The sequence below is a fragment of the Elephantulus edwardii genome, unplaced genomic scaffold (assembly GCF_000299155.1).
Source record: "Elephantulus edwardii isolate Elephantulus edwardi_28Jun2011 unplaced genomic scaffold, EleEdw1.0 scaffold00026, whole genome shotgun sequence".
Taxonomy (NCBI): domain Eukaryota; kingdom Metazoa; phylum Chordata; class Mammalia; order Macroscelidea; family Macroscelididae; genus Elephantulus; species Elephantulus edwardii.
In genome coordinates, this window is record NW_006399776.1 from 4023327 (window position 1) to 4044806 (window position 21480).

General features: G+C 47.2%; 1 protein-coding gene across 1 annotated transcript in view; it reads right to left on the reverse strand.

Moving 5' to 3' along the window:
- Positions 1 to 21480, reverse strand: part of STARD9 (StAR-related lipid transfer (START) domain containing 9) — a 124101-nt gene that overhangs the window by 6288 nt on the left and 96333 nt on the right. Inside the window, exons 21-27 of the mRNA XM_006883214.1 lie at positions 14534 to 14724; positions 13601 to 14063; positions 3241 to 11551; positions 2652 to 3198; positions 1574 to 2372; positions 1095 to 1302; positions 217 to 417 (exon numbers count right to left, since the gene is read on the reverse strand). Of these exons, the coding sequence (XP_006883276.1) occupies positions 217 to 417; positions 1095 to 1302; positions 1574 to 2372; positions 2652 to 3198; positions 3241 to 11551; positions 13601 to 14063; positions 14534 to 14724 (10720 nt within the window). The remainder of the gene's footprint in view (positions 1 to 216; positions 418 to 1094; positions 1303 to 1573; positions 2373 to 2651; positions 3199 to 3240; positions 11552 to 13600; positions 14064 to 14533; positions 14725 to 21480) is intronic.

Sequence of the window (21480 nt, forward strand, 5' to 3'; positions counted from 1 at the left end):
CTTAGCACTTTTCCTCTGCTCTCACACTTCATACTTCCCATAATAAGACCGTGATATCCTAAAGCCTCCTCATCCCAGACCCCAGCCCAGTTATGCTGATGAGGATGGCATACGAAGAAGAATACAGATCTGAGCTGGCACCAAGGCTTTGGACTCAGAGGAGCCACTGAAAGCTGGCCAGCCCGCCCTTCCCTGGAATAGAGGACCGTTCCTCACCCTCAGCAGCTGGGAGACAATCTGTTGGCGGATCTTCAGCTTCTCCCGTTCAGTGCGCTCCCGCAGCCTGTTCCGCGCCTGAGCGATCTCCATCTTGGCCTCCTCCCGGGCCTGCTGATAGTCTCTCAGCATCAGCTCAATGTCAGAGGGAAGGTGGGCAGACTCCGAGCGCCTGTGGACAGAGGGTGGAGAGAAGCCTTCCTATGGCTGGTGGGTGATGCCCTGACCTGCCGGGCCCAGCTTAGCTTAACACCAATTCCTTTTTAGTTATTTTTATAAATCATATTTTTATTTCCGTGAAATTTTACAATCACATTGAATTTTCTTTTTTTTAAAAATTTTTATTTTATTATTTTTGTGTGAGTGTACCGTCAAATCAGATCTGACTGGTACAGGAGGACATTGTCCCTCCTTCCCCGGCAGAGCATCTGGTGGATTTTCATACTTAACATCACTTAGTTCAACATAAAAGGAATACAGGTTCCCCTAGCCACGGGGTTTTAGAATTTGACGAGGTAAAAGGTGCAGGACGGGGGAGGGGCCATTCTGAGGCTCAGACCTGCTCTATTCAATAGAATGCCAGAGACATCGTCCACTTTTTTGCTCTGCCAAGCTGCCTCTCCCACCTCTGCGCCCTCCTTCATCCATCTTCCCAGGTGCCTAGTCATTGGCATTCCTTCCACTTGTCCATCATGTAGTACAGAATCACTAGAATCTCTCCTCTCAAAGAAAGCTGCAGCCTTCACTCTCCAGGAGGCCAAACAATCTAGCCCACTCCCCATCCACTCCCCTCAATAACCACAGCCTGCTCCCCATTAAGTCCCCTCAGCCAGCACAGCTCCCATCCAGTCCCTCAACCAGCATGGCCTGCTCCCCACAGGATCTTGCCTTGTGGTCTCCACAACATCCTTCCTCAGCTGCTGCAGGTACTCTCGGCGCCGGCTGGGTAAGTTAAGGGCCCTCTTGGGAAAATCCATGTTGGGCAGGAGGGATAGCTGCTTCTGGGGGCTGGGACTTCTCCTCTGGCTGAAGGTCTTCCGTCGCTCAGCCCGGTCTCTCCACAGGGTCTCGATGGCTTTTTTTTGCCTGAGAAAAAACAAGATGAATTCACTGAAGCTGGCCCCAAATGTCTCTGTCTTAGGAGCTCTCTCTGATCCCTAAAGATTCCCCAGCTAGCCAAGAGTGAGGAACAGCCAGGGGCTGGGTATGCAATAATCAAGGCTTGTTTACTAATCGGCAGGGAATCCTTTCCCATGGGCTCCACGTGCTTGTGGAGTCATCCACCACAGGCCAGCGGGCTGTCAGCTGACTGGTCTCACCTCTGGACCCACCCTGGAGAGGGTCAGGAGGCACTTACCTGACATAGAGCTCCTCCCAGGTGGGGGGCACGGGCTCCGTGGTGGAGAGCTCAGGCTCCTCGGCAGCTAGTGCCTCCCCGGTCCCGCTCTGCAGCATCTGCAGGAGGGCATCCGTCTCTCCGAACCCATGGTACAGTTTCGCTTCTGTGAGTTCCATGCTGAGTGTGAGGTTCTGGCTCCCAACTTGCAAGGGGATCTGCTCACACTGAGGCCTCTTGGGAGTTTGGCTCTGACCCTCAGAACGAGACAGCTTCTCTCCCTGTCCTCCAGGGTGGAGGTCACATCTGGTCCCCAACATTTCAGCCACACCCAGCCCTGCCGGACAGTCATCCTGAACCCCACACCAGTTCCTGGATTTGTTGTGCACCGGGAGATCTCTCAGGCTGTGGTAGGCAGACTCAGGAGCCATACACTTCTGGGGAGTGGAGCTCAGCAGCTCCTCAGGCTGGCAGGCCCCAGCTGGACCCAGAGCAGAATCTCTGAGTCCTGTGGTGTTGGTCAGTCCAGAGACTGGGCAGGGACTGGGGTGCCTGAGGTCTCTCCAAGGAGAGGAGACATCCAGCATGGGCTGTGACTCTACTGGACTTGAACTCTTACCTCCATTTTCTGTCCTGCTTGGCCATCCACTCCTATCACTCTGTGGGTCACACTTGGGGGAAACCATCCCTTCAGGCACCAAGCTCTTGGCCAGCTCCCAGTCTCTACTCCTCAGCATTGGAGACGGCAGTGTTCCACTGCTTTGTAAACAGGTGGCCACTCTCTGGGTGCTGTTGGGACGGAGCGGCTGAGAGTGCTGTTCTAAAGCACAAACTTGGAGGTCTGGGAAATTTGGTGGGCTTAACTCAAGAAAGAACTTCTCACATCTCTCCAAGGGACTTGTGTCTTCTCCACAGGGAGCCTCAGTTTTATAGGAGTCACCTGACTCAACAGGGGGTGGTGAGTAATTATCCACTGGAGGTGTTGAGGTGTCATGAGGAAGGTCCTTGCTAAAGTCAACAAGCTTTTGATGGCTTTCAGGAGGCTGAGCTGAGAGGGCCAAGTGACACAGGGAATCTTGGAGACATGACCCCTGCGCACTGGGACTCAGTGTGAGGATTGGGGAGGAAGCCCTATCAACCACCAAGGTGCTCATGAGGCCTGGCTGCTCCTTCTGGAGCCTAGGCTCCTCCACTGACTCTGCAGCAGTAGTAACAGGCTCTTGGGAGGGAGTGAGGCCGGGGCTGCTGACACCCAGGCATGAACATGTGTCCTGCTGGGAGCTGGGAGGTACGGACATATTTAGGGAATACTGGGTGCTCACAGAAGGCAGCTCCTGCCCAAGGGAGTCTTTCTGAAACTTCAAATGGGATGAAGGCCTCTGAGACCTGCAGTGAATATTTTCTTCCTGAAGATCTGGGGACCTTGCTGTTTCTTTGATCCTTTTCTTCTCAAGTGCCACCGAGACAAATCCCTTTTCTTGAGACATGGTCAAAGTCTCTGAGTCCAGCATCTCAAGAATCACATTGACTTCTTGAGGGTTGGCCTCCAGTGCACGGAGGAGCAGAGGTTGCGAACACAGGTCAGTCTGGCTGCCCTTATCTACAGCAGTCTGAGTACAGCCATCTGTCCTGAGGAGTTGTGGGGCCTCTCCTGGGGACTGCTCCCTGGTTTTCTGCTCCTTTTCAGCTGCTCCTGGGGACTGCTCCCTGGTTTTCTGCTCCTTTTCAGCTGCATTTGGCTGGGAGAGACTTTCCAGCAGCTCTGAGGTACTGTGCAGGAGCTGTGAAAGGTGGAGAGAAAGGCTGTGCATGCTGGTCCACGAGGCTAGATGACACACTGAGGCAGCACTGAGCTCTGGAGCACCAGAGGCAACATCCGTGCAGCTCCAGTGGGGCCTGCAGCTGAGGGTCTGTGTGCCCTGCTCAATGGTGCACCTCTTGGCTTGCCCCAGGGTACTGTCTGTAGCGGAAGGATATAGCAGTAGAATTTCATCCACTGGACCTGCAGCATCTCCTTCCAACAAGGGGGCCTTGCTCTTTATGCTTGCTTCATCAGAGGCATCCTTAAGCTGGAACCTCTTTTCTCCTCTTTCAGTGCCTATATTGGGGTGGGAGTACCCTAAGGCAAATGAGGAACCCCATATTTCCATAGCTTCATCTGAAGCACAAGCATTCTCAGTGCTGCTGTGTGTTCTTGACAGATCCCAGGCATTGGCACGGGCACTGAGGTGCAAGGGGAAGGGGTACCGCTGGTCTTCTAGGCCATGGTCTATGCTGGAACAAAGGGCCACATTTGATGGGATCACACCTGTAGCTGTCTGGCTGCAGCGCCCATCAACTGCACTGTCAAACACATACTGCTTCCAGCTGATGCACCCAGGGCCCCCTGTACGCCAGGGCAGAGTGGAAGGATTAATGCCCCTCAAGTCAAAGTGCAACATCTTTCTGTCTGTGCCAGAAAACCACTCCTCTGGCCCCAGTCTCTCCGACCTTCCCTCCTGGGCCACATCCTGAGTACCAGGCACACAATCTGGGCCTGGCATGTATGAGAGAGCTGGAGATGCAGGATAAGGCAAGGTGGCAGGTTTCATTGGCCCATGACCAGCCTTCCTGCTGTCCCAATTAGGTGAGGCTTTCTGAATGCAGCTTCCCTTAGCTTCTAGATCATTTCTCGCTGCCAGCTCTCCTGAACAGCAGTCATTGAGATGTGGGTTCCACAATCGGTTAGGCCCCAGTATATCCTTATCTGTGGGAGGAGGCTCCACACTCAAGTTTAGCTCCTGAAGAGATCGGGAAGAGCTGACAACAGAGAACAGCGGCCGAGGGGGTGTTCTCAGAGAGTGCTTGGGACCAGAGAAAATTGCAATCACGGGAACTGAATCCTGGCCATGGGAAGACTGCTCCCTGCCAGAGCTGCGCTGGTCCAGCCTCTGGCCAGGAGGCTGTGGCCCACTTGGCCCAAAATGGACAGAGACAAAGTCTTCCATGTCTGAGGAAACCCTCTCAGGCTTAGACACAGCCTCCTCGTTGGTGGAAGGATGTCTGCTCTGACTGTCCAAGCCATCTGCATCTGAAGGGGCAGGGTTTTTACCATCACCTGAAGCTTCGTCTCTTTGCTGCTCTTCTTCCTCCCAAGGACTGTCAACTCGGGTGCTCTGGAAGTGCTTTAAACTTGCTACAAACTTGCTTTGGAAATCCAAGCTGCTGTGGTTCCTGAACTCAGTGGGCTCCTGCTGCTTTTCTGGAAGGTACCTGGGGGTATTTTCCAAGTATCCATGTTGTGGTTCCTGCAGAATGTTCAAAGCAGACTCTTCATGTGAATTGCGGGTATTAAACCCTCCACTTGTTGCAGGTGAGTTTCGCTTCATATGAACTGTCTGTGAGTTTTGGCCCCCTGCACAGCTGTTGTGATGTTTCCTTGGTGGCTCAGCACACATACCTATGGGTAAGAGAGTCTCATAGTATCTTCTGCCTTTCTTCTCAACAGACTTTCTTTCTGCCTCCTCTGCTGAACTTGAGCTTCCATCAGCAGTTGAGTGAGCGAGGGGATGTATTTCCTTATCGGGGGCAAAGGCAGAAGTGCAGCTTTGAGTCAGGGGAAAGACAGCAGCTGTTGCTGAGGGCTCTTGAGTGCGGCCACCTGCTGCCCCTAACTCCACACTGTTGTCTTTGGGCTTCAGGCCATGTGCCAAGAGCACATCCGGTTCCAGGGAACAGCCTGCCCCTCTCTCGTCCATGCCGCAGGTCCTGGAAGGAACTATGCAGGGTAGGGGGACAGTGTTTGGAGCAGCCTTCTCCGGGTCACCACTTCCATACCCCAGCAAAGTGGAGGAATGGAGAGAACTGGCATGAGAAGAGACAGGCGGCAAACCGCAGAGTCCTAGGGAAAGAAGAGGTCTGCTCTCTTCATGCCCTCTATAAGGGCTGGGAGTCCTGTTGCCTTCAATGCTCGCAGAGACAATGCAGTCCAAAGCTCCCTTTGGGCATTTAGACAGGACCTTCTCCTCAATGACCCCAGGAGCTGGATTAGGTTGTGGTATTGGTGATGAACTTGGCTTTAGATACCGGCTGCCAAACGTACAGGTTTCTGCTGGCCAAGACCGAACACTCCCCTTCTGGTTTGCACACTGCTGGGAGGGATCTTCAAGTTTAGCCCTTCTCAGGGCTCCAGGCCTGAGGGAACCTGAGGTTTTCAGGTTCACCTTCCCATCTTCTAAGTCTGTGGAAGCCTCAAGGCTTTGGGCATAGTCTTGCTCAGGCCCCACAGAGAGATCTGTAGAACTCCGAGCATCATAGGGCACACAGTGTCTTTCAAAATAGGTTGGTTTTCCTGCCTGTGTAGTTACCAAGAAGTTCCCTGAACCGCCTCCATATGTAGAGTCTAGACTCCTAGGTTCCTGAGGTTCTGGGTGGCTCTCCTGAGACTCAGGGAGCAAGTCAGCAACAGTCTCACTCACAGCTAGCCAACAGGGTGCATCCTGAGTCACCCCAGGGTTGTCAGAGGGGACCTGAGAAGATAAGGCAGGGACTGCTTTCTCCAATTCCACCCTCCTGTCCTCCTCTACAGCTGAGGAAGAAAGAAGACAATCTGAGCCCAAAGGACCAGGAAGGGAGAATTTTCTGGTTGCTTCTTCCATTTTTTCTGGGATTTCAGAAGAGCCAGAGTGACATTTAAACTGTTCACTTACTCCTAGGCAGGGTCTCGGCTCTCCAGGGCAATGGCTGTTGCCTAGAGCAGGAGTAGCAGGCAGTGAGGGGAGCAGGGCTCCACTGTGATTTTCCAAGTTGGACAGAGGTTGGGAGCTCTCTGCAGAGAGGGGTGTGGCCTGAAGCACTGTCTTCTCATTAGTCAGCAAACATCCCAATTCAGCTGACTGAGCTGGCCTATGAAATCCTTGTGCTTCACCCTCTTTTCTGGTTCTGTCTGACACTGACTGTCCTACTTGTTTATTCTGAGGCCTCCCAGAGACTTCAGAAGAACATTCAAGTTCTGGTAATGTTTTTTGGGAAGGGAAAACTGTCCTCTTAGCCACACAGTCAGTCAGCTGTTTTCCCTGGGCCTTTGCCTGTCTGACCTCCTCCAACAGAGCCAGGCAGAAGGATGCATGGGCAGAGGGCTCCCACTTTGTGGACTCTGGACTGGGGGGTACATTTGTGAGGGAAGCAGGTACTGAGAAGGCATCATTCCCTGTCTTCTGCTTCATCTCCTTGACTTGAAAGTCACTTTCTTCTAAGGGGCTATTGATAGTCTTTTCAAAGTGACTAGAGTTCTGGGAACTGGTTCTTTTTATTTCCTTCTGTATAGCCCCTGTTTCAAGAGCAAAACTCTCCCTGGCATTCAGGTCCATGAAGGTGTTTATGAGGCCACTTCCCCGGTCTTGAGGGGTCGTGTTTGCTGCCATCCTGCCCTCTTCCCAAAGAGAAACATTCTCTGTTGCACGAGACTGACCAGGAGTGTCTAACATCATGGACACTGCAGGTTCACACCAAGCAGTGTGTGTTACAGAGGTGATCCCTCTAACATGTCCTCGGATGTCTCCATTCTGGTCCTCATGCTCTCTTCTAGCTACCAAGGGGCTGTCGCGAATTTTAAATACTGTGGGATCCAGCATATAGTCAACTGAAAAGATTCCTGCAGTGTCAGGTGTACGGAAACAGTTCCTTGGTAAGCTTGGAGAATTCAAGGGCAAGGTGTTGGTCAAGTCTTGGTGAGATGATGTGGTAGCAGAGTCTGTCTGGCTTATCACTGGGCACATGGTCTCTTGGCTGAAAAATCTGCTCATACAAAGCAGCCTTGGACTAGCAAGTTTCTGAACTGATGAGATCATTTTGGTGTCTTCCTCTAGGCTCCCTCTCATTTGCATAATCATTTCTTCAATTCTGCGTTGAACTTTTAGCCCCTTTTGCATGGAACTGCTTATGTGTTTGCCAACTTTGCTTTTCTGGAAATCTTTTACAGTCTCTAATTCCTCAGGCCTTCTTGTGTCATGAGGCTGCCCCCTGGGGCTAGCTGATGCATTTAACAGTTCACCCTCACTGGTGGAAGACCTCTCTTGTCTGGGCTGCAATGGTTGGGCTCTGGTCGATGCTGTCATTCCTCTTTTAGAGGACTCTCTGTGAGCTGTGTCTGTCCCTGTATAATCCCACGTGCCCCTGGCAGATCTACTGAATACATCTGGGTAAGAGGGTTCTCTCACAAACAGAATCTCTTCTACACACCCTGTTGTTGTGAAAGGCCTCTGCACCTGGGGCTCTTTCCCCATCCAGCTGCTAAACTCCTTCATTTCTCCAACTCTACTATCCCTTAAGATAACATCACCTTGCTGCTTTGTATAAGATATTGAGTCTCGGAAGGACACGTGTTCTGCAGGGCTGCCTGGCCTCAGGACACAGCCAGCCTTCTCCTCGTCCAGAAACACAATCTCCTCACTGACTCCTGTTATGCGGGGACGATGTAGCTGCTTAGTCAGCTTGGATTCCATTTCTAAGACGCTATGTTCCAGCTGCACTACACTCCTAATTAGCCTTGCCATTTCATCATCATTATTAATGCTTTTATTCTGCTTTTTGCCAGAAGTTTCCTCCGTTGCCCTTTCTTGTGACTTTTCAGGTTGCTTGCAGTCACTGGGCTTTCTTCCATGAGAGGATGGCACTGTCTGGAATCTTTCATACACAGAGTCGGCCCCTAGCAGCTTAAGCTCATCTGAGCTGTACTGAGGATGGCGAGCTTTTCTAAGCAGCATAGTTTCATTCTTTCCTTCCCACCTGTGGGTATGGATCTCCTCTTGGGCCGCTATCACTGAGCTGCTGGCACTGTGATCTACTGACCTGGACTTCAAGGAAATGGTCATTTCTTCTAGCATGTTGTTTTCCAGGCCTAAATTGATGGTTTCACAGATGAAATCAGACCTAGGTCCAGTGTAAAGCTGTCTGTTCATAGCAAAGGCCTGGCTCTGTCTGAGGACTGCATTCTGATCCTGTGATTCTTCTCCAGATTCACAGACAAGGAGAGGTTTCCCAGAAACAGAACTGTCTGAAGAAACGTTGCATTGAGCCTCAGTAGTGGCCTCTCTTTTCTCCTTGCATGCTAGAAGACTGCATTTGTTCACAATTTCCACTTGATTTTCGAATTCATATACTTTTGAGCTAGTAGAAGAGAAAAGATGTCTGTGTGGAACAACAGAAAAAGAAACTGTTTTATAGCTTTCTTTCCCCCCTTCCCTTGTGTTGAGATCAACTGGCCTCTCCACTGCAATCTGCTGAGAGCTGGCAATCTTAGAGCTCTGGTCCTGCAAAGGCATTGGCAAATTATTCTTCACATAAGAAGTGCAGAGAACTTGGTGGTCAGGACCAGTACCCCAGGCTTCCCTGACGGGTGGAGCAGGCACCCGTGCTTTTCTGCAAGCTGGAATCTCTAATGCGGTTTCTGTCAGAGCATCCCTGCTTTTGGTCACATAGAAGGTTTCTAAGGGAGGTGGCTGGAGGGAAGATGAAACTGGATCTCCAGGAGCAGAGTGCGGGCATAGCTCTGGATCTGACAGAAAGTCAATGGAAAAATCCCTGTCTTTGGAGCTCCTCTGGCAATCTCCTTTGTCCTTCTGCAGGGGACAGCGGCTGTTGTGCTGTGGTCGTCCTGGTCGGTTTTCACTAGTTTTCCTGAGAGATGATCCACATTGGGGCCAATGGTCTTTGGTGGCGATGCTGCCATTACTGTGATAAGTGTTCTTTAGGAAGAAAGACTCCTCAGAGGAAGGCATCAACCCCGGTTTCCTGCTATCCTGACAGTACATTTTCAAGTTGTTCTGTTTGACTTCACATGTTTCTACCATCAAATTTGGTACTTTGCTCTCTACTGAAAAAACAGGTACATTTGTAGTTCTAGAAGTCAATGATTCTGTTGAAGAAGTTTCATTATAACTCACCTTGTTCTCACTCGCTCTACAGAAATTTGTTGTATCTTCTAACTTGACACCCAAACCATCCTGTTCTTTCTCTGCTCTCAAACACCTACTTTTGGATAGATGGATAGAACTGTTGAAATCCAGACTGCTGGATACCCCAGGACCAGCTGGCAATAGAGATTCTCCTCCTCTGGCAGTAGCTTGGGTCAGGGCATGGGAGTCTTCCTCAAGGCAAGGGAAAGCTAGAGTAGGCTCTACTACGGCTTCCAAAACGGGATGAGACAGTTCAAGAAGGTACTTTTGCTGAAGGGCAGACCAGTCCCTATCACAGGCACTGCCTACATGCGTGAAGGAAGCAGCAGAGGCAGCTAACACGTTAGACATACTAGAGCTATTTGATGTTTCAGAGGTGCTCTCCTGGGACGTATCTGGAACAACCCTTCTCTGACAGGTGCCATCAACCCCTGGCTGAAACGGGCTGTGAGTCTCCCAGAATGACAGCCTGGAGGTATCAGAAGTAGGGATTGTGTACCCATCACTTGCACCGCAGCCTAACTCAGCACTGCCTTGGAGTAATCCAAAACTATTTGGAAGAACAGCTTCTGTATCTGATGGCTTTAGTTCTTTCCTATTTTGCCAGGACTCAGGCTTCTCCCAACCACAGGACTGAAATTCCTGGACATCAGGACTTGGACATAAAGAGCCCACTGTTCCTGGGGGGTTGCTGGGGTTGATCTTAGAGTCACAAGAAAACCAGGAATCCATGGACATTAGTGGGCTCCCTCTGGATGGCAGCACGCCTGAGAGCGAGCTGGCTTTCTCCACTGCTGAGTCAGGCGGCCCACCCTGGGGTTGGAAGAGAGGAGTGAGGTAAAATGAATTGCCTGCTGCCTCCTCACTCACTACAGACATACCAGGATTTTGCAGGTGCCAAAAAGTCTCCGTGGGCATCTCCTCAAGTGAACCACGGAAAGCCTTTTCTTGTTGGTCTTCCCCTAATTCTACCACAGCATTATTCAGACTATCCAGGGAAAAGCTCCTGTGAGCCTGAAAAAGCAGTCCATAGGCTGAGGGTTTGGTGAAGTGCCTGCCAGACGCTCTAATGGGGGCCCCGTGGTAGCGAGGGCCATGCATGTGATGCCTGCCCTTAGCACGGGCTTCAGGGGATTGGTGCTCCCTCTCAACCAGTGAGTCCTGAGAAATTTGGCTGTCATCACTTTCTGAATTGTCTGGCTCTGGGAGATCCAGTTCCTCCCCATTTGGGTCCTCTGGCTTCAGAATCTTCACTGGGGTTTGGGCATAAACACAGGAGAGAGAATCTGCTGAGTAATCGCTATTTATGTCAGAGAAATCATTGTCATTTTCTCCTTCAAGACCTCCTATCAGAATGGAGTTGCTGACTGGGGCCATGATATTGGGGTCCCATGCACGGTGCTGTCTCTTTAAAGGGCTGCCATGAGGCCAATGAGGGGGTTTCTTGGCAGTGTTTCTGATCCTCGCTGCCAGCACCTTCTGCTGCCTTTTTGGTGCCTTGTTTGGAGATACTGGTTTTGATTCTGCCCAGAAAGTTTTGGCTGCCTTTCCACACCCAGAGGTCTGCCTGTGTTCACGAGGATAAGGGAAACTGCAACCGGTTCCCTTGACAACTCTGTGGACAAGGTTCCCTTCTTTGCACCACTCAGCTTGTATGGAACCAGATCCTGTTATTCTCTTAGCTTTTCTTTTCTGGGAGGTTAGGGCCTCTGGCTCAAGTCTTGCCTTTAGCTTGTTAGCTGGGTGGTTCAGAGATGCTGAGCCCTGGGACATCTTCCAATAGGGCTGCTTACCGATTCTCCCCATCTCCTGGAAGCTGGGAGACATGGAGTTCATAGTGAGGCAGGGGCATGGAATGGAGGTTTTCATGGCCCGGGTGCCCCTGGTTGTGCACATCTGCTCCTGGCCTGGGCCACAGAAGTCATTTCTGCTGAGAGTCCTCATCCTCAGAGGGTAGGAAGCAGCGTGGGGCAGATGCTCTTCTGACAGAGTGTCCTCTGGCCTTTGGTGAGTAGGGTCAGGCACAGGCAGTGCTGTGGGGCAGGGATCCCGTTGCAGGATCACACTGTGGAGATGAGGGAAGTTACTGAAGAGAAAGTAAAGGCCTTTACTTGCTATTTTCATAAAGAAGATAAAGTTTCTCCTATGTTTGCTTTGTAAGAGACTAAAAACCCTGTACCACTGTCTCTCATAGACTTCAGGGTGAGAGGAGAGCACTTTACGTACAGAAGGCCCCGTGGACTCTAGTCCTGGCTCATGGAGAAGCCCGAGGCACACTCCACTCTCTTATAAAAGGCTGAACTGAATCCAATCGCTTCTTTGAGGCAATTTCCAGTTAATGGAAAATATGAGGAACAAATAAATTATTTAAAAGACTGTATATACAGAGTGGTGCATCCTACAGAACAACTCACTCAAAAACTTCTGCAACAAATCAATGAAAAAATAAAACAACAAAAGGAATGATCTCATGAAATGTAAAATACAAAATAATTACTTGTGTAAATCACACTTGAATTTTTATCTGAACCACCAACTGTGAACAGACATTTTTTTGAGGAAATTAGAGAAATGTGAATAATGCCCAGGCTTTATATGGAGTAATTTTGGTATGTGTGATAATCACATTGTGGTTATAAGGGAAATCTGCATTTTTTACCTATAGGTACTTCAGGGTTCAAATGACATGATGCCTTGAATTTGCTTTAAAATACTTCCTAAAAATACTTCATCAGAAAAGCAAAAGGTAGGAGATAAAACAAATGTAGTAAATCTTGATAAATGGAGATATGGCAAGCGGGTACAATATTCACTCAATTTTTGTACAGTAAATCATGCAAAAGCTGGAACTCAACAAAGGCAGAAGACTTTGTGAGAGCAGGCCATGCCTACCAAAGGCCCAGTAAGAGTTCATTTTAATATGCATGATTTTGCATTAGTTTGAAATTGACTTTTATGATGAAAATGTTGATAATTTCTTATTATATATTTCACATAGAGAGTTCACTTTTCAAGGTTTTTGCATATACAGTGAAACCTGTAAGAGCCAGAGCTCAGCAGGGCTGCCTTTCTATCCTGGATTTTACAAGTTTTCTGATAGGACATAGTCTTAGCCACTTTTTACAGTTCTCTATTGTGGCGTACCGTAAAGTGGGAACCAACCCACAGCTGAACCTCCAGCGGGTTTTCAGGGGCAGTTAATCACATGGGAGGAAACTGCCCATCTTTCTCCCATGGCATGGCTGGTGGCTTCGAACTGCATCCTTTCAGGATTGCAGTGCAGCTTCTTACCGCTAGGCCATGAGAGCTGGAAAAAATATTTTCAGTTTCCTTCTCTAATAGGTATCCATCTTACAAAGATTATCACTTTTGCAGGTTTTACCATATATGTTTGAAAAATTTTCATAATGAAAAATTTTTAAACACACCCCTGTCTGAAAACCAGAGAAGTGAGGAAAATTCAACACAGACATGATGTTAGGTCCAGTGGATGTAAAGAGGTCTAAGACACAGATGCTTGTTCTATGGAGCCTGGAAAATAGAATAACCACGTAAAAATAAGGGAAAACCCCAAACAACTACCAAGTAGATGTAAAGAGGGAGGGAGGGGGAGAAACCCATGAAAGATCTCAAGATTGAAGCCAGGAGTCAGATGGACAGAGTTCTACTAACAAAGCTGGAAACGAGGGTTAGAAAGTTCACTTGAGGGAACGGACAGGGCAGAGAGGTAGAGGGAGGAAGTGTATGGGATGGAAGAAATTCAGTTTGAGGTATGATGAGTTTGAGGTGTGATGAGTTTGAGGTGATGGGAAATAGGATACACAATAATGAAATGGATATAGATAGAAGCTGAGAAACGAGCTGAAGGTATCAACAAAGTAAGAAGGGCTCAAGGTGAGAGAAGGGGAGAAGCCCAAGTCTCAGAAGATATGAACTAAAGAGAAAGAAAAAAGTGGTAGTGAACAGAGCAATAAATACATCTTCCCACTTTACTGACTGAAGACAGAGGTGCTAGGATGCAAAGAGCATTGCTTGGACTAAAAGCTCTCAACTACAGCCAAAGAGCTTAAAATACTCTGTGGATTCCACTTGCTTCCAGTGCTATTGTCTGTACCTGTGTGGCTGGGGCAAGTACTGGCTGCAAAGCCTTTGGAGGCTCAAAGAACTGCAACTTGTTGATTTACTTCTACGTCGAGGCCCTGGGACATCAATGCTGGGGACTTGATCTGGGGCCTCCTGGGTGTTGTCATCCTGGAGCCAGTATAACACCTTGAGCTGCTCTAAGCTCTTCTGGGCTTCCAGCAGCCTCTGCTTCTTGATGATCCTCTCTAACTGGAATGTGGCCTTTTTCTGCCGGATGTTCTGCTCTGCTGCCCAAACAGCGTGTCTCCGAAGGAGTTGCAGCTGTACCACTTTCTTCTGGCTTTGGACCAGGGGGGATGGTTGAGTCTCAGAATCTGCCTGAAGCCAAGCATTGGATGATAGAGAGGGCTCCCGTTCTTTCTCTGCTATGACGTTTTGTTGTTGTTGCTGCAAGCCAGCCAACCAGGTCTCTTCTCTGAGCAGCCACTTCTGATCTATCAACCAAACACACGAGAGACAGAGAGAGAGAGAGAGAGAGAGAGAGAACAAACGTCAGTACCTCCCTCCCTTCCCCTGCCTTCCTGGGCTCATCCAACCTAGTCAGACCCTCTCTGGAGTGAAAGAGCTGGTCAAGGTGCCTGCAGCGTCCACAGGCTAAGTGGGAGACCACCCCCAGGCCTTAATACAGCAGTGTACACATGCCAGGGTTTGCAGTGAGACATGGACATGTGTGTGCACAAGTGAGAACCACGATCCTGAGGGGAATAAGGAAGTTAGTTCCTTTATTCTTGCTACCAGCCTTTTGTGAGGCCCCGGGTCTCTGGCAGAAAGGAGAGAACACTTAAAGTCAAGGATTCCATCATATCACAAAGACAACAAAGGACAGAACATGGAAGGTAGGGTAAGGAGAAGAATGGAACAGACAAGAGGAGATGAGGCAGACACCCTATGTGTGGACACCTACTGTCTTCAATTTGCTGGTTGATGTGAGCCTGGTCGAATTCTAGCTCCTGCTCGGCTCTAAGCTGTCCTGTGAGGATCTGCTGCCTCAAATCCTCCACGTAGAGCTGCTGATGCTGAATCTGGACCCTGTGGGATGTCTCTCCATCCTTTGGTTGCAAGTGGTCCTTCTCACTCTGCTCTCCCAGCACCCTCCTGTCACAGAAGAGCCACAGGTCACCAGAGGAAATGCAAGCCAAGTGCCCAACAAACTAACTGGTGGCAGTCAAAGCTCCTCTGACAGAATCCTGAATTCCACAGAGTTGAGAGGGCTTTGGCCTGGCAATTGCTCTCCTGAGCCTTGGGACAAATAGGTGGTGTCACAGAGAGCTCATGATGTCACAGTGCAGGATTGGAGAATGTTCAGAGACTAACATACTCTTAAGAGCTGTATGTCTAATAGAAATCTACATTTCATTCCGCTTAGGGAACATCAACAGGAAAGTAAAGCAGACATCTTAAAAACAAAACCATTTTAACTAAGTTAAGAAGTTTTATCCTTTAAAAAAGTACAAAAAGAATCTGCTGGAAATCTGGAACAGAAAACTAGAAACTAAGAAATACATAGGTCTACCAAATTTCTCACATGCTCAGAGGTTCCCACTGCATCTCCAAGTTTCCTGAAATGGCAACTGCTGGAGAGCAGGGACCATGAGTCAGAAAAAGAATGTCTGTGTACAGGAGACAACAGAAGTGTGACGTGAGTCCAAGGAGAGCCAGCTTCTATTGTGTTCTCCAGAAGACTACAGACCAGACTCAAGTTCTAACATGGAAGTGTTTACTGGTGAAATGATACCTCTGGAATTCCCTTTAACCCAACAAGGTATGAAAGAACATTAGTCATGAGTTGATAATAATTTGTATTTTATTTTAACTTTTTCCTAATAAAGAGCTCAAAAAGGTTTCAATAAGAGTGCATCTAAATCCCAAAATCAATCTCCATAATAGTCTATGTGTTTCCTACTGCCAAAGGGGCCCTTTAGAGTAGTGAGAGAAGATCTTCACCCTGAAACCCACAGCGTCCCTTTTCAGCAGGAAGTAGCTAAGAGAATACGCCATCCCCTTTTCCTTATGACTCAGGGTGAAGTCTCTCTCAGGGAGGAGTGATAGGGAATGGCAAAGGACACACTGACAAAGAAGATTAATCAGAACTGGCTTTGACAAGCACTGTGGCATTTGGACAAGAACAAACTGGGAGGAGGGTAGAGAGAATAGTGCAACAATGAATGAGTGGAAGCCCAAAATCTCTGTAAATGTTTATGAAAATTAATAAAATATAATTATAGAAAAAAAAAAGGTTTCTGGATGGAAGGCATGCATGACTCTGCTACCAGGTTCCAATATGATCAAGGATGACTACGAATCCTCTGAAGAGTGTTGGCTGCTCTTCTAGGCCAAGCTTCCCCTCAGGTGAGTCCTTGCCTTTTTTGACTCAGGATCCTCACATCTGATTATCATTCAGATTTCCTTTCTTAAATTATTTTTCTTTTATATTATTTTGTATACAAAATTTACATACATTGTGTTTTATTTTATATACATTGTGTCTCACACACATTCTTCTATTTACACTGTGTTTTATAAAAATAATCACCATTGATCCAGGCCCACCATTACCTCATATTTTCAGGTTCTCATGGAATCTTTCCTAATTCCTTCACCCCCTCCCTCCATTCTCACACATTTTTAAAAACGTGTACTACTATTTTAGGAGCCAACAAAGACGTCTTTAGGGACATTTTATCTGCCAGGTGTTTGGCAGTGCCACTGACAAGGGAAGAAAATAGTGTTAGATTCAGACTTTGGAGGCTCTAAGTACCTCAAGAAGGTTAAAGGGACCTCAAGGGTGTCTATCTTCGAAGTTCTCTGCCTTTTGCCTTCTGAGGGTGTCAACTGCTTGGGAGCTCCAGGGTGACAGTGGGAGAGGAGAGGGAGGAAATAGCTCAGGATTTATGATGCTGAAGGCTGAGAGAAAGTCAGAATCAGGGGCTTCTCACTAGTTCTCAGCACTCACTCCAACCTTAAGATGCACAACTGTTGGGGAGCTCTGGTGGTCTAGTGGCAAGAAGCTGCACTGCAATCCCAGAGATGCATGGCTCAAATCCACCAGATGCTCTGCTGGGAAAGGAAGGACAATCTCCTCCTGTACCAATCAGATCTGATCTGACGGTACACAGACACACATACACAGAATAAAAAAAATTTAAAAAAAAGATGCACAACTGTTGCCAGAGGCTCGCTTCCTGCTTGACACTAGAATCAGACAGTATGAGCGGTGCAGCATGCTGAGAAATCACTGCTCTTAGTGGATTTACCACTGGAGAGTTAGAATGAAATCACAGATGGTCTCAGAGCAGGGGGTCTGAAAACTACAGTCTGTGGGCCGAATTTGAACACTGCAGTTTCTTGGTTGTTTTTTTGTTTGTTTTTTAAAAATTATTTTATTTCATTATTTTTTGTGTGTACTGTCAAATCAGATCTGACTGGTACAGGAGGAGATTGTTCCTCCTTCTCCAGCAGAGCATCTGGTGGATTTGAACCGTGCATCTCTGGGATTGCAGTTGCAGCTTTTTGCCACTAGGCCACCAGAGCTTGCCAACACTGCAGTTTTGTAAATAAATGTTGAAATCCAGCCTTGTCCACGAATTTATATATTGCCAAGAATGCTGCTTTTATGCTATCCTAGCAGAGTTGAGCAGCCTAGAGAGGGTATGACTTACAAAGTCTAAAATAATAAATAGTGTTTTATAGAAAAAGTTTGCTACCCTTGTCTCAGAGGGCAGTAAGATTTCTTATGACAGTTTTAGGGGGACAGGAAAGGATAAATGTAATGTGTAGGAGACTGAATACATGGACAGGAGCTGAGGGTGAATTGTCACACAGCATCTTCCCTGGGAAGGTACTGAGGTGACAATGATCTGTAACAGATTCAAGGATTGTGGCTAACCTTGAGAAGAACGGAAATTCCAGAACACCTGATTGTGCTCATGTGAAACTTCTACTTAGACCAGGAGGTAGAAGTAAGAACAGAGCAAGGAAACACTGCATGGTTCTAACTCATGAAAGGAGTATGTCAGGACATGTCTCTACTCCTTTTCAATCTGTATGTGAAATAGATCATTAGGATGCTGGGCTTTATGAAGAAGAATGTAGCATCAGGATTGGAGGAAGACATCAACAATTTGTGTTACACAGATGACACAACTTTGCTGAAAATGAGGAAGACCTGAAGCATCTGCTACAGGAAATCAAGGACTGCAGTCTTCAATATGGACTAAAGTTCAACATCAAGAAAACAAAGATCCTCACCACTGGAATAATGGGAAGCATCATGAAAGATGGATAAGAGATTGAGATTATTAACAATTTTGGTTTGCTCAGCTTCACAATCAACACTCTTGGCACCAGTAGTGAGGATATCAAAAGATGAATTGGATTAGTAAAGTCAGCTGTAAGGGACCTTCTTCAGAGTGCTGAATTGCAAAGGTGTCAGCTGAGAAACCAAGGTGCGCCTGATATAGGCCATAGTTTTTGCAATTACTTGCTATGCATCAGAGAGCTGGACAATTGAATAAAGACAACAGAAGAATTATTGATGCCTTTGAGTTGTGGTGCTAGAGAAGGCTATTGAACATACCATGGACTGCCAAAAGTACATACAGATCCATCCTAGATACGATAAAATCAAGTTGCTCTCTGAAAGCAAGAAATTTGAAGCTCCATCTCACATACTTTGGGCTGGTGCCAGGATGGACCAGTCCTTGGAGAGGGACATCATGCTTGAAAAGTTGGAGGGACAATGTAGGAGATAAAGACCCTTGATGAGATGGATTGACACAGTAACTTGGGTAATGGTGGCAGCTGTGTGGAAGACAATGAGAATGGCCCAGGATGGAACTGGGTTCAGAGTTATTGTACATAGGGTCTCTATGAGTTGCAGGTGATTTGGTGGCACATAACAACATCATCTGACTTGAGAGTGTCCTTGAGAAAACTGGAGCTAACTGCTCTGCTTGCTCATACTCCACTGTATGAGTGGAAGGTACAGAAAAGAGAGAGGTACCCTTTACTGTATGTAAGGTCAAAGGCCAAGAGTAGCAAATGGAATAGAAAACCAGTAAATGACACATAAACAGAAAAACAAAATTTAAAAAAAAACCCTAGTAGAAAACAGTTTGTACTATGTATCACTCCTAATTACCAATCCAAATTTTGTCTGACCATAGAAATAGCCAAATTACACCCATAAGCATAGGAGAAAGTCTGAGACAAACCCAGCTAAGACCCAGAGTCACAGAAAACACAGGGTCAGCTGGGGGTCTTCACTGAGATTTCTCTAGGACTACCCTGTTATCTCCCCATCCCTCAGATGTAAATTTGCTTCTCCCTGGAGGACAGCACTCTACCTAGGAAGGTGATGGCTCACTAGCAGTTTATGTAGACCTAATAGTTTCCATCCTAACAGCAACAGGACCAGCAAGGATACACCGTCTGCCATTACCATTACCACTGCATACACAACATGCTCACCAAGGATGCCATACACCATCAGACTGCAAACTATTCTTCTGCTAAACACATCAGCCAAGCTACCAAAACCCAAACGCAAAAAGAAAATATTAACCTTATTGTACATGTCTGGATAGATTACCAAGGGCAAAACCTCTGTCTCCATCAGATGCCTGTCCTCACCTTCTATGGCACCAGCATCCCAAAGTTGCTATATAGTCTTCTCTGTGGCAGGGCTCTACCACCCCCCTACTCCACAAGCTTCTACAGTGAAGGTGCCTGGTCACTAAGGCAACAGAGAGAGCAACAGAGACAAGTTCTAGGCATTTAAGGTTAAACTCTGAAAATGCCAAACAGGAAAATATCAGCAGCACAGATAACAAATGGTTATCAAGGATAAACTGCTCCCTAGTCCAGCTCATGCAGCAATGAAAAGAGGAGGGCTGACTGGACAATCTCCCCTGGCTCGGGGTCAGCCTCAGCTTTGCAGGTTCCCTGTGAGTGTTGCGCCAGTAGACGTATGAGGGAAGCCTGGGCACTGGAGGCCTCAGAGTCATCCCCATTCAAGAGCAGTGGAGAAGCTCTCCTGTAGACACAGCCACAGACCTTGACTGGGAGGCTAGCTGACAACATGCATTTCCCTCTATTCTTAACCAGTTCTTCCTTCATCACAATAGGCTCTTGCTCATATGTTGTTCCATGAAATTTTTCTGTGTCTGCCAATTCCTTTCGATACAGTGACTCAGTATATTCTTTCCATCTTCTTTTAATACTTCCTGGATCATTTAATATTCTGCTTAAAGCATCCTTGATTATACCAATTCGAGGTTTGAATTTGTTCCTCCGTTCCTTGAGCTTAAGAAATGCTGAATGAGTTCGGCCCTTTAGATTTTCTGACTCCAGCTCCTTGCACATTTCGTTGTAATATTTTACTTTGTCATCCTGCACTGCCTTTTGAAATCTTCTGTTCAACTCTTTATATATATATATAGAACAGAGAGTGTGAAAAACAGGGGCCAACAGTTCCCATGACTGAAGGCCCCAAACCATGCTTCTCTGAGTATTTAGAATCATAAGGAAGGTAAACAAAGTAAAATCATAAGGAAGTACAAAACAAAAACAAAGGATAATGGTGAATGAAGTCTTTTACAGATAAGGCCAAGTTCCTCTTTATGCTAATCTCAGGAGGGAGGGATTCAGTTGATACAAACTAAGAACAATGTTGACTCTTAGGGAACACCTTAGTGCCACAAGGTGACCTTCAGCTTGTATTAAGCATCCCTCATTCCCTGATATAGTACTTGGTCTACTATTGGTAAATTTGATATTCGGCTTCCCTCATTTCTCCATCTTTTGTTTAAATCATAATTTTGAGATCAAGATCAGCATAATTTCTTTTCTTCAGGATTCATTCTTCCTTGTCTCTTAATCCTTTATATATAATTAAACAAATATAACTGAGAAAGCAAAATAAGTTCACAAAAATACTTCCAATAAAGCAGCATTCCCTGAGGATCAGCTTCCATTGTCATGTTGCCATAGTCCCCATCAAAACCAGTTCTGATTAATCTCCTTTGTCTGTGAGTCCTTTGCCATTCCCTGTCACTCCTCCTTGAGAGAGATTTCACCCTGATTCATAAGGAAAATGGGGCAGCAGACTCTCTTAGCTACTTCCTGCTGAAAAGGGACGCTGTGGGTTTCAGGGTGAAGATCTTCTCTCACTACTCTGAAGGGCCCTTTGGCAATAGGAAACACACAGACTATTGTGGAGACTGATTTTGTAATTCAGATGCACTGTTATCAATTGTGCTTAGGGATACACATTCATATCCTTGAAGATGCATCATGGAACTGCTGCAGTCCTGAGCGAATTCCCTTTTGGTTCCTGGTGTCTGATCGAAAAAGAGAAAGAAAGAGAAACCACCACCTTATCCAAAGAAAAACCACCACCTTGTCCCTAGGTTCAGGGCACCAGAATGTTGCAGACCGAGGGTCCCAAAGAATGAAATAATTTTATAATTATTAATAATGAGACAGACTACCAGGAATGATACAGAACAGAGAGTGTGAAAAACAGGGGGCCAACAGTTCCCATGACTGAAGGCCTGTTCAACTCTTTAGTATCTTGAATCCTTCCTTGTGCTTTGGCTTCTCTGTGCTCCAGTGCAATATTCAGAGTTTCTTCCGACATCCATTTGGGTCTTGTCTTCCTCCTCTGTCTTTGTAATGAACATTTGCACTCTTCGTGGATGATACCCTTGCTATCCTCCCACAACTCATCTGATCTTCACTCATTCGTGTTCAAGGCTTCAAACCTGTTCTGAGATGGTTCTGAAATTCAGGTTGGATAGCAAAAACTAAGGTCTCAGGAATAGATGGTATACCAATTGACATATTTCAGCT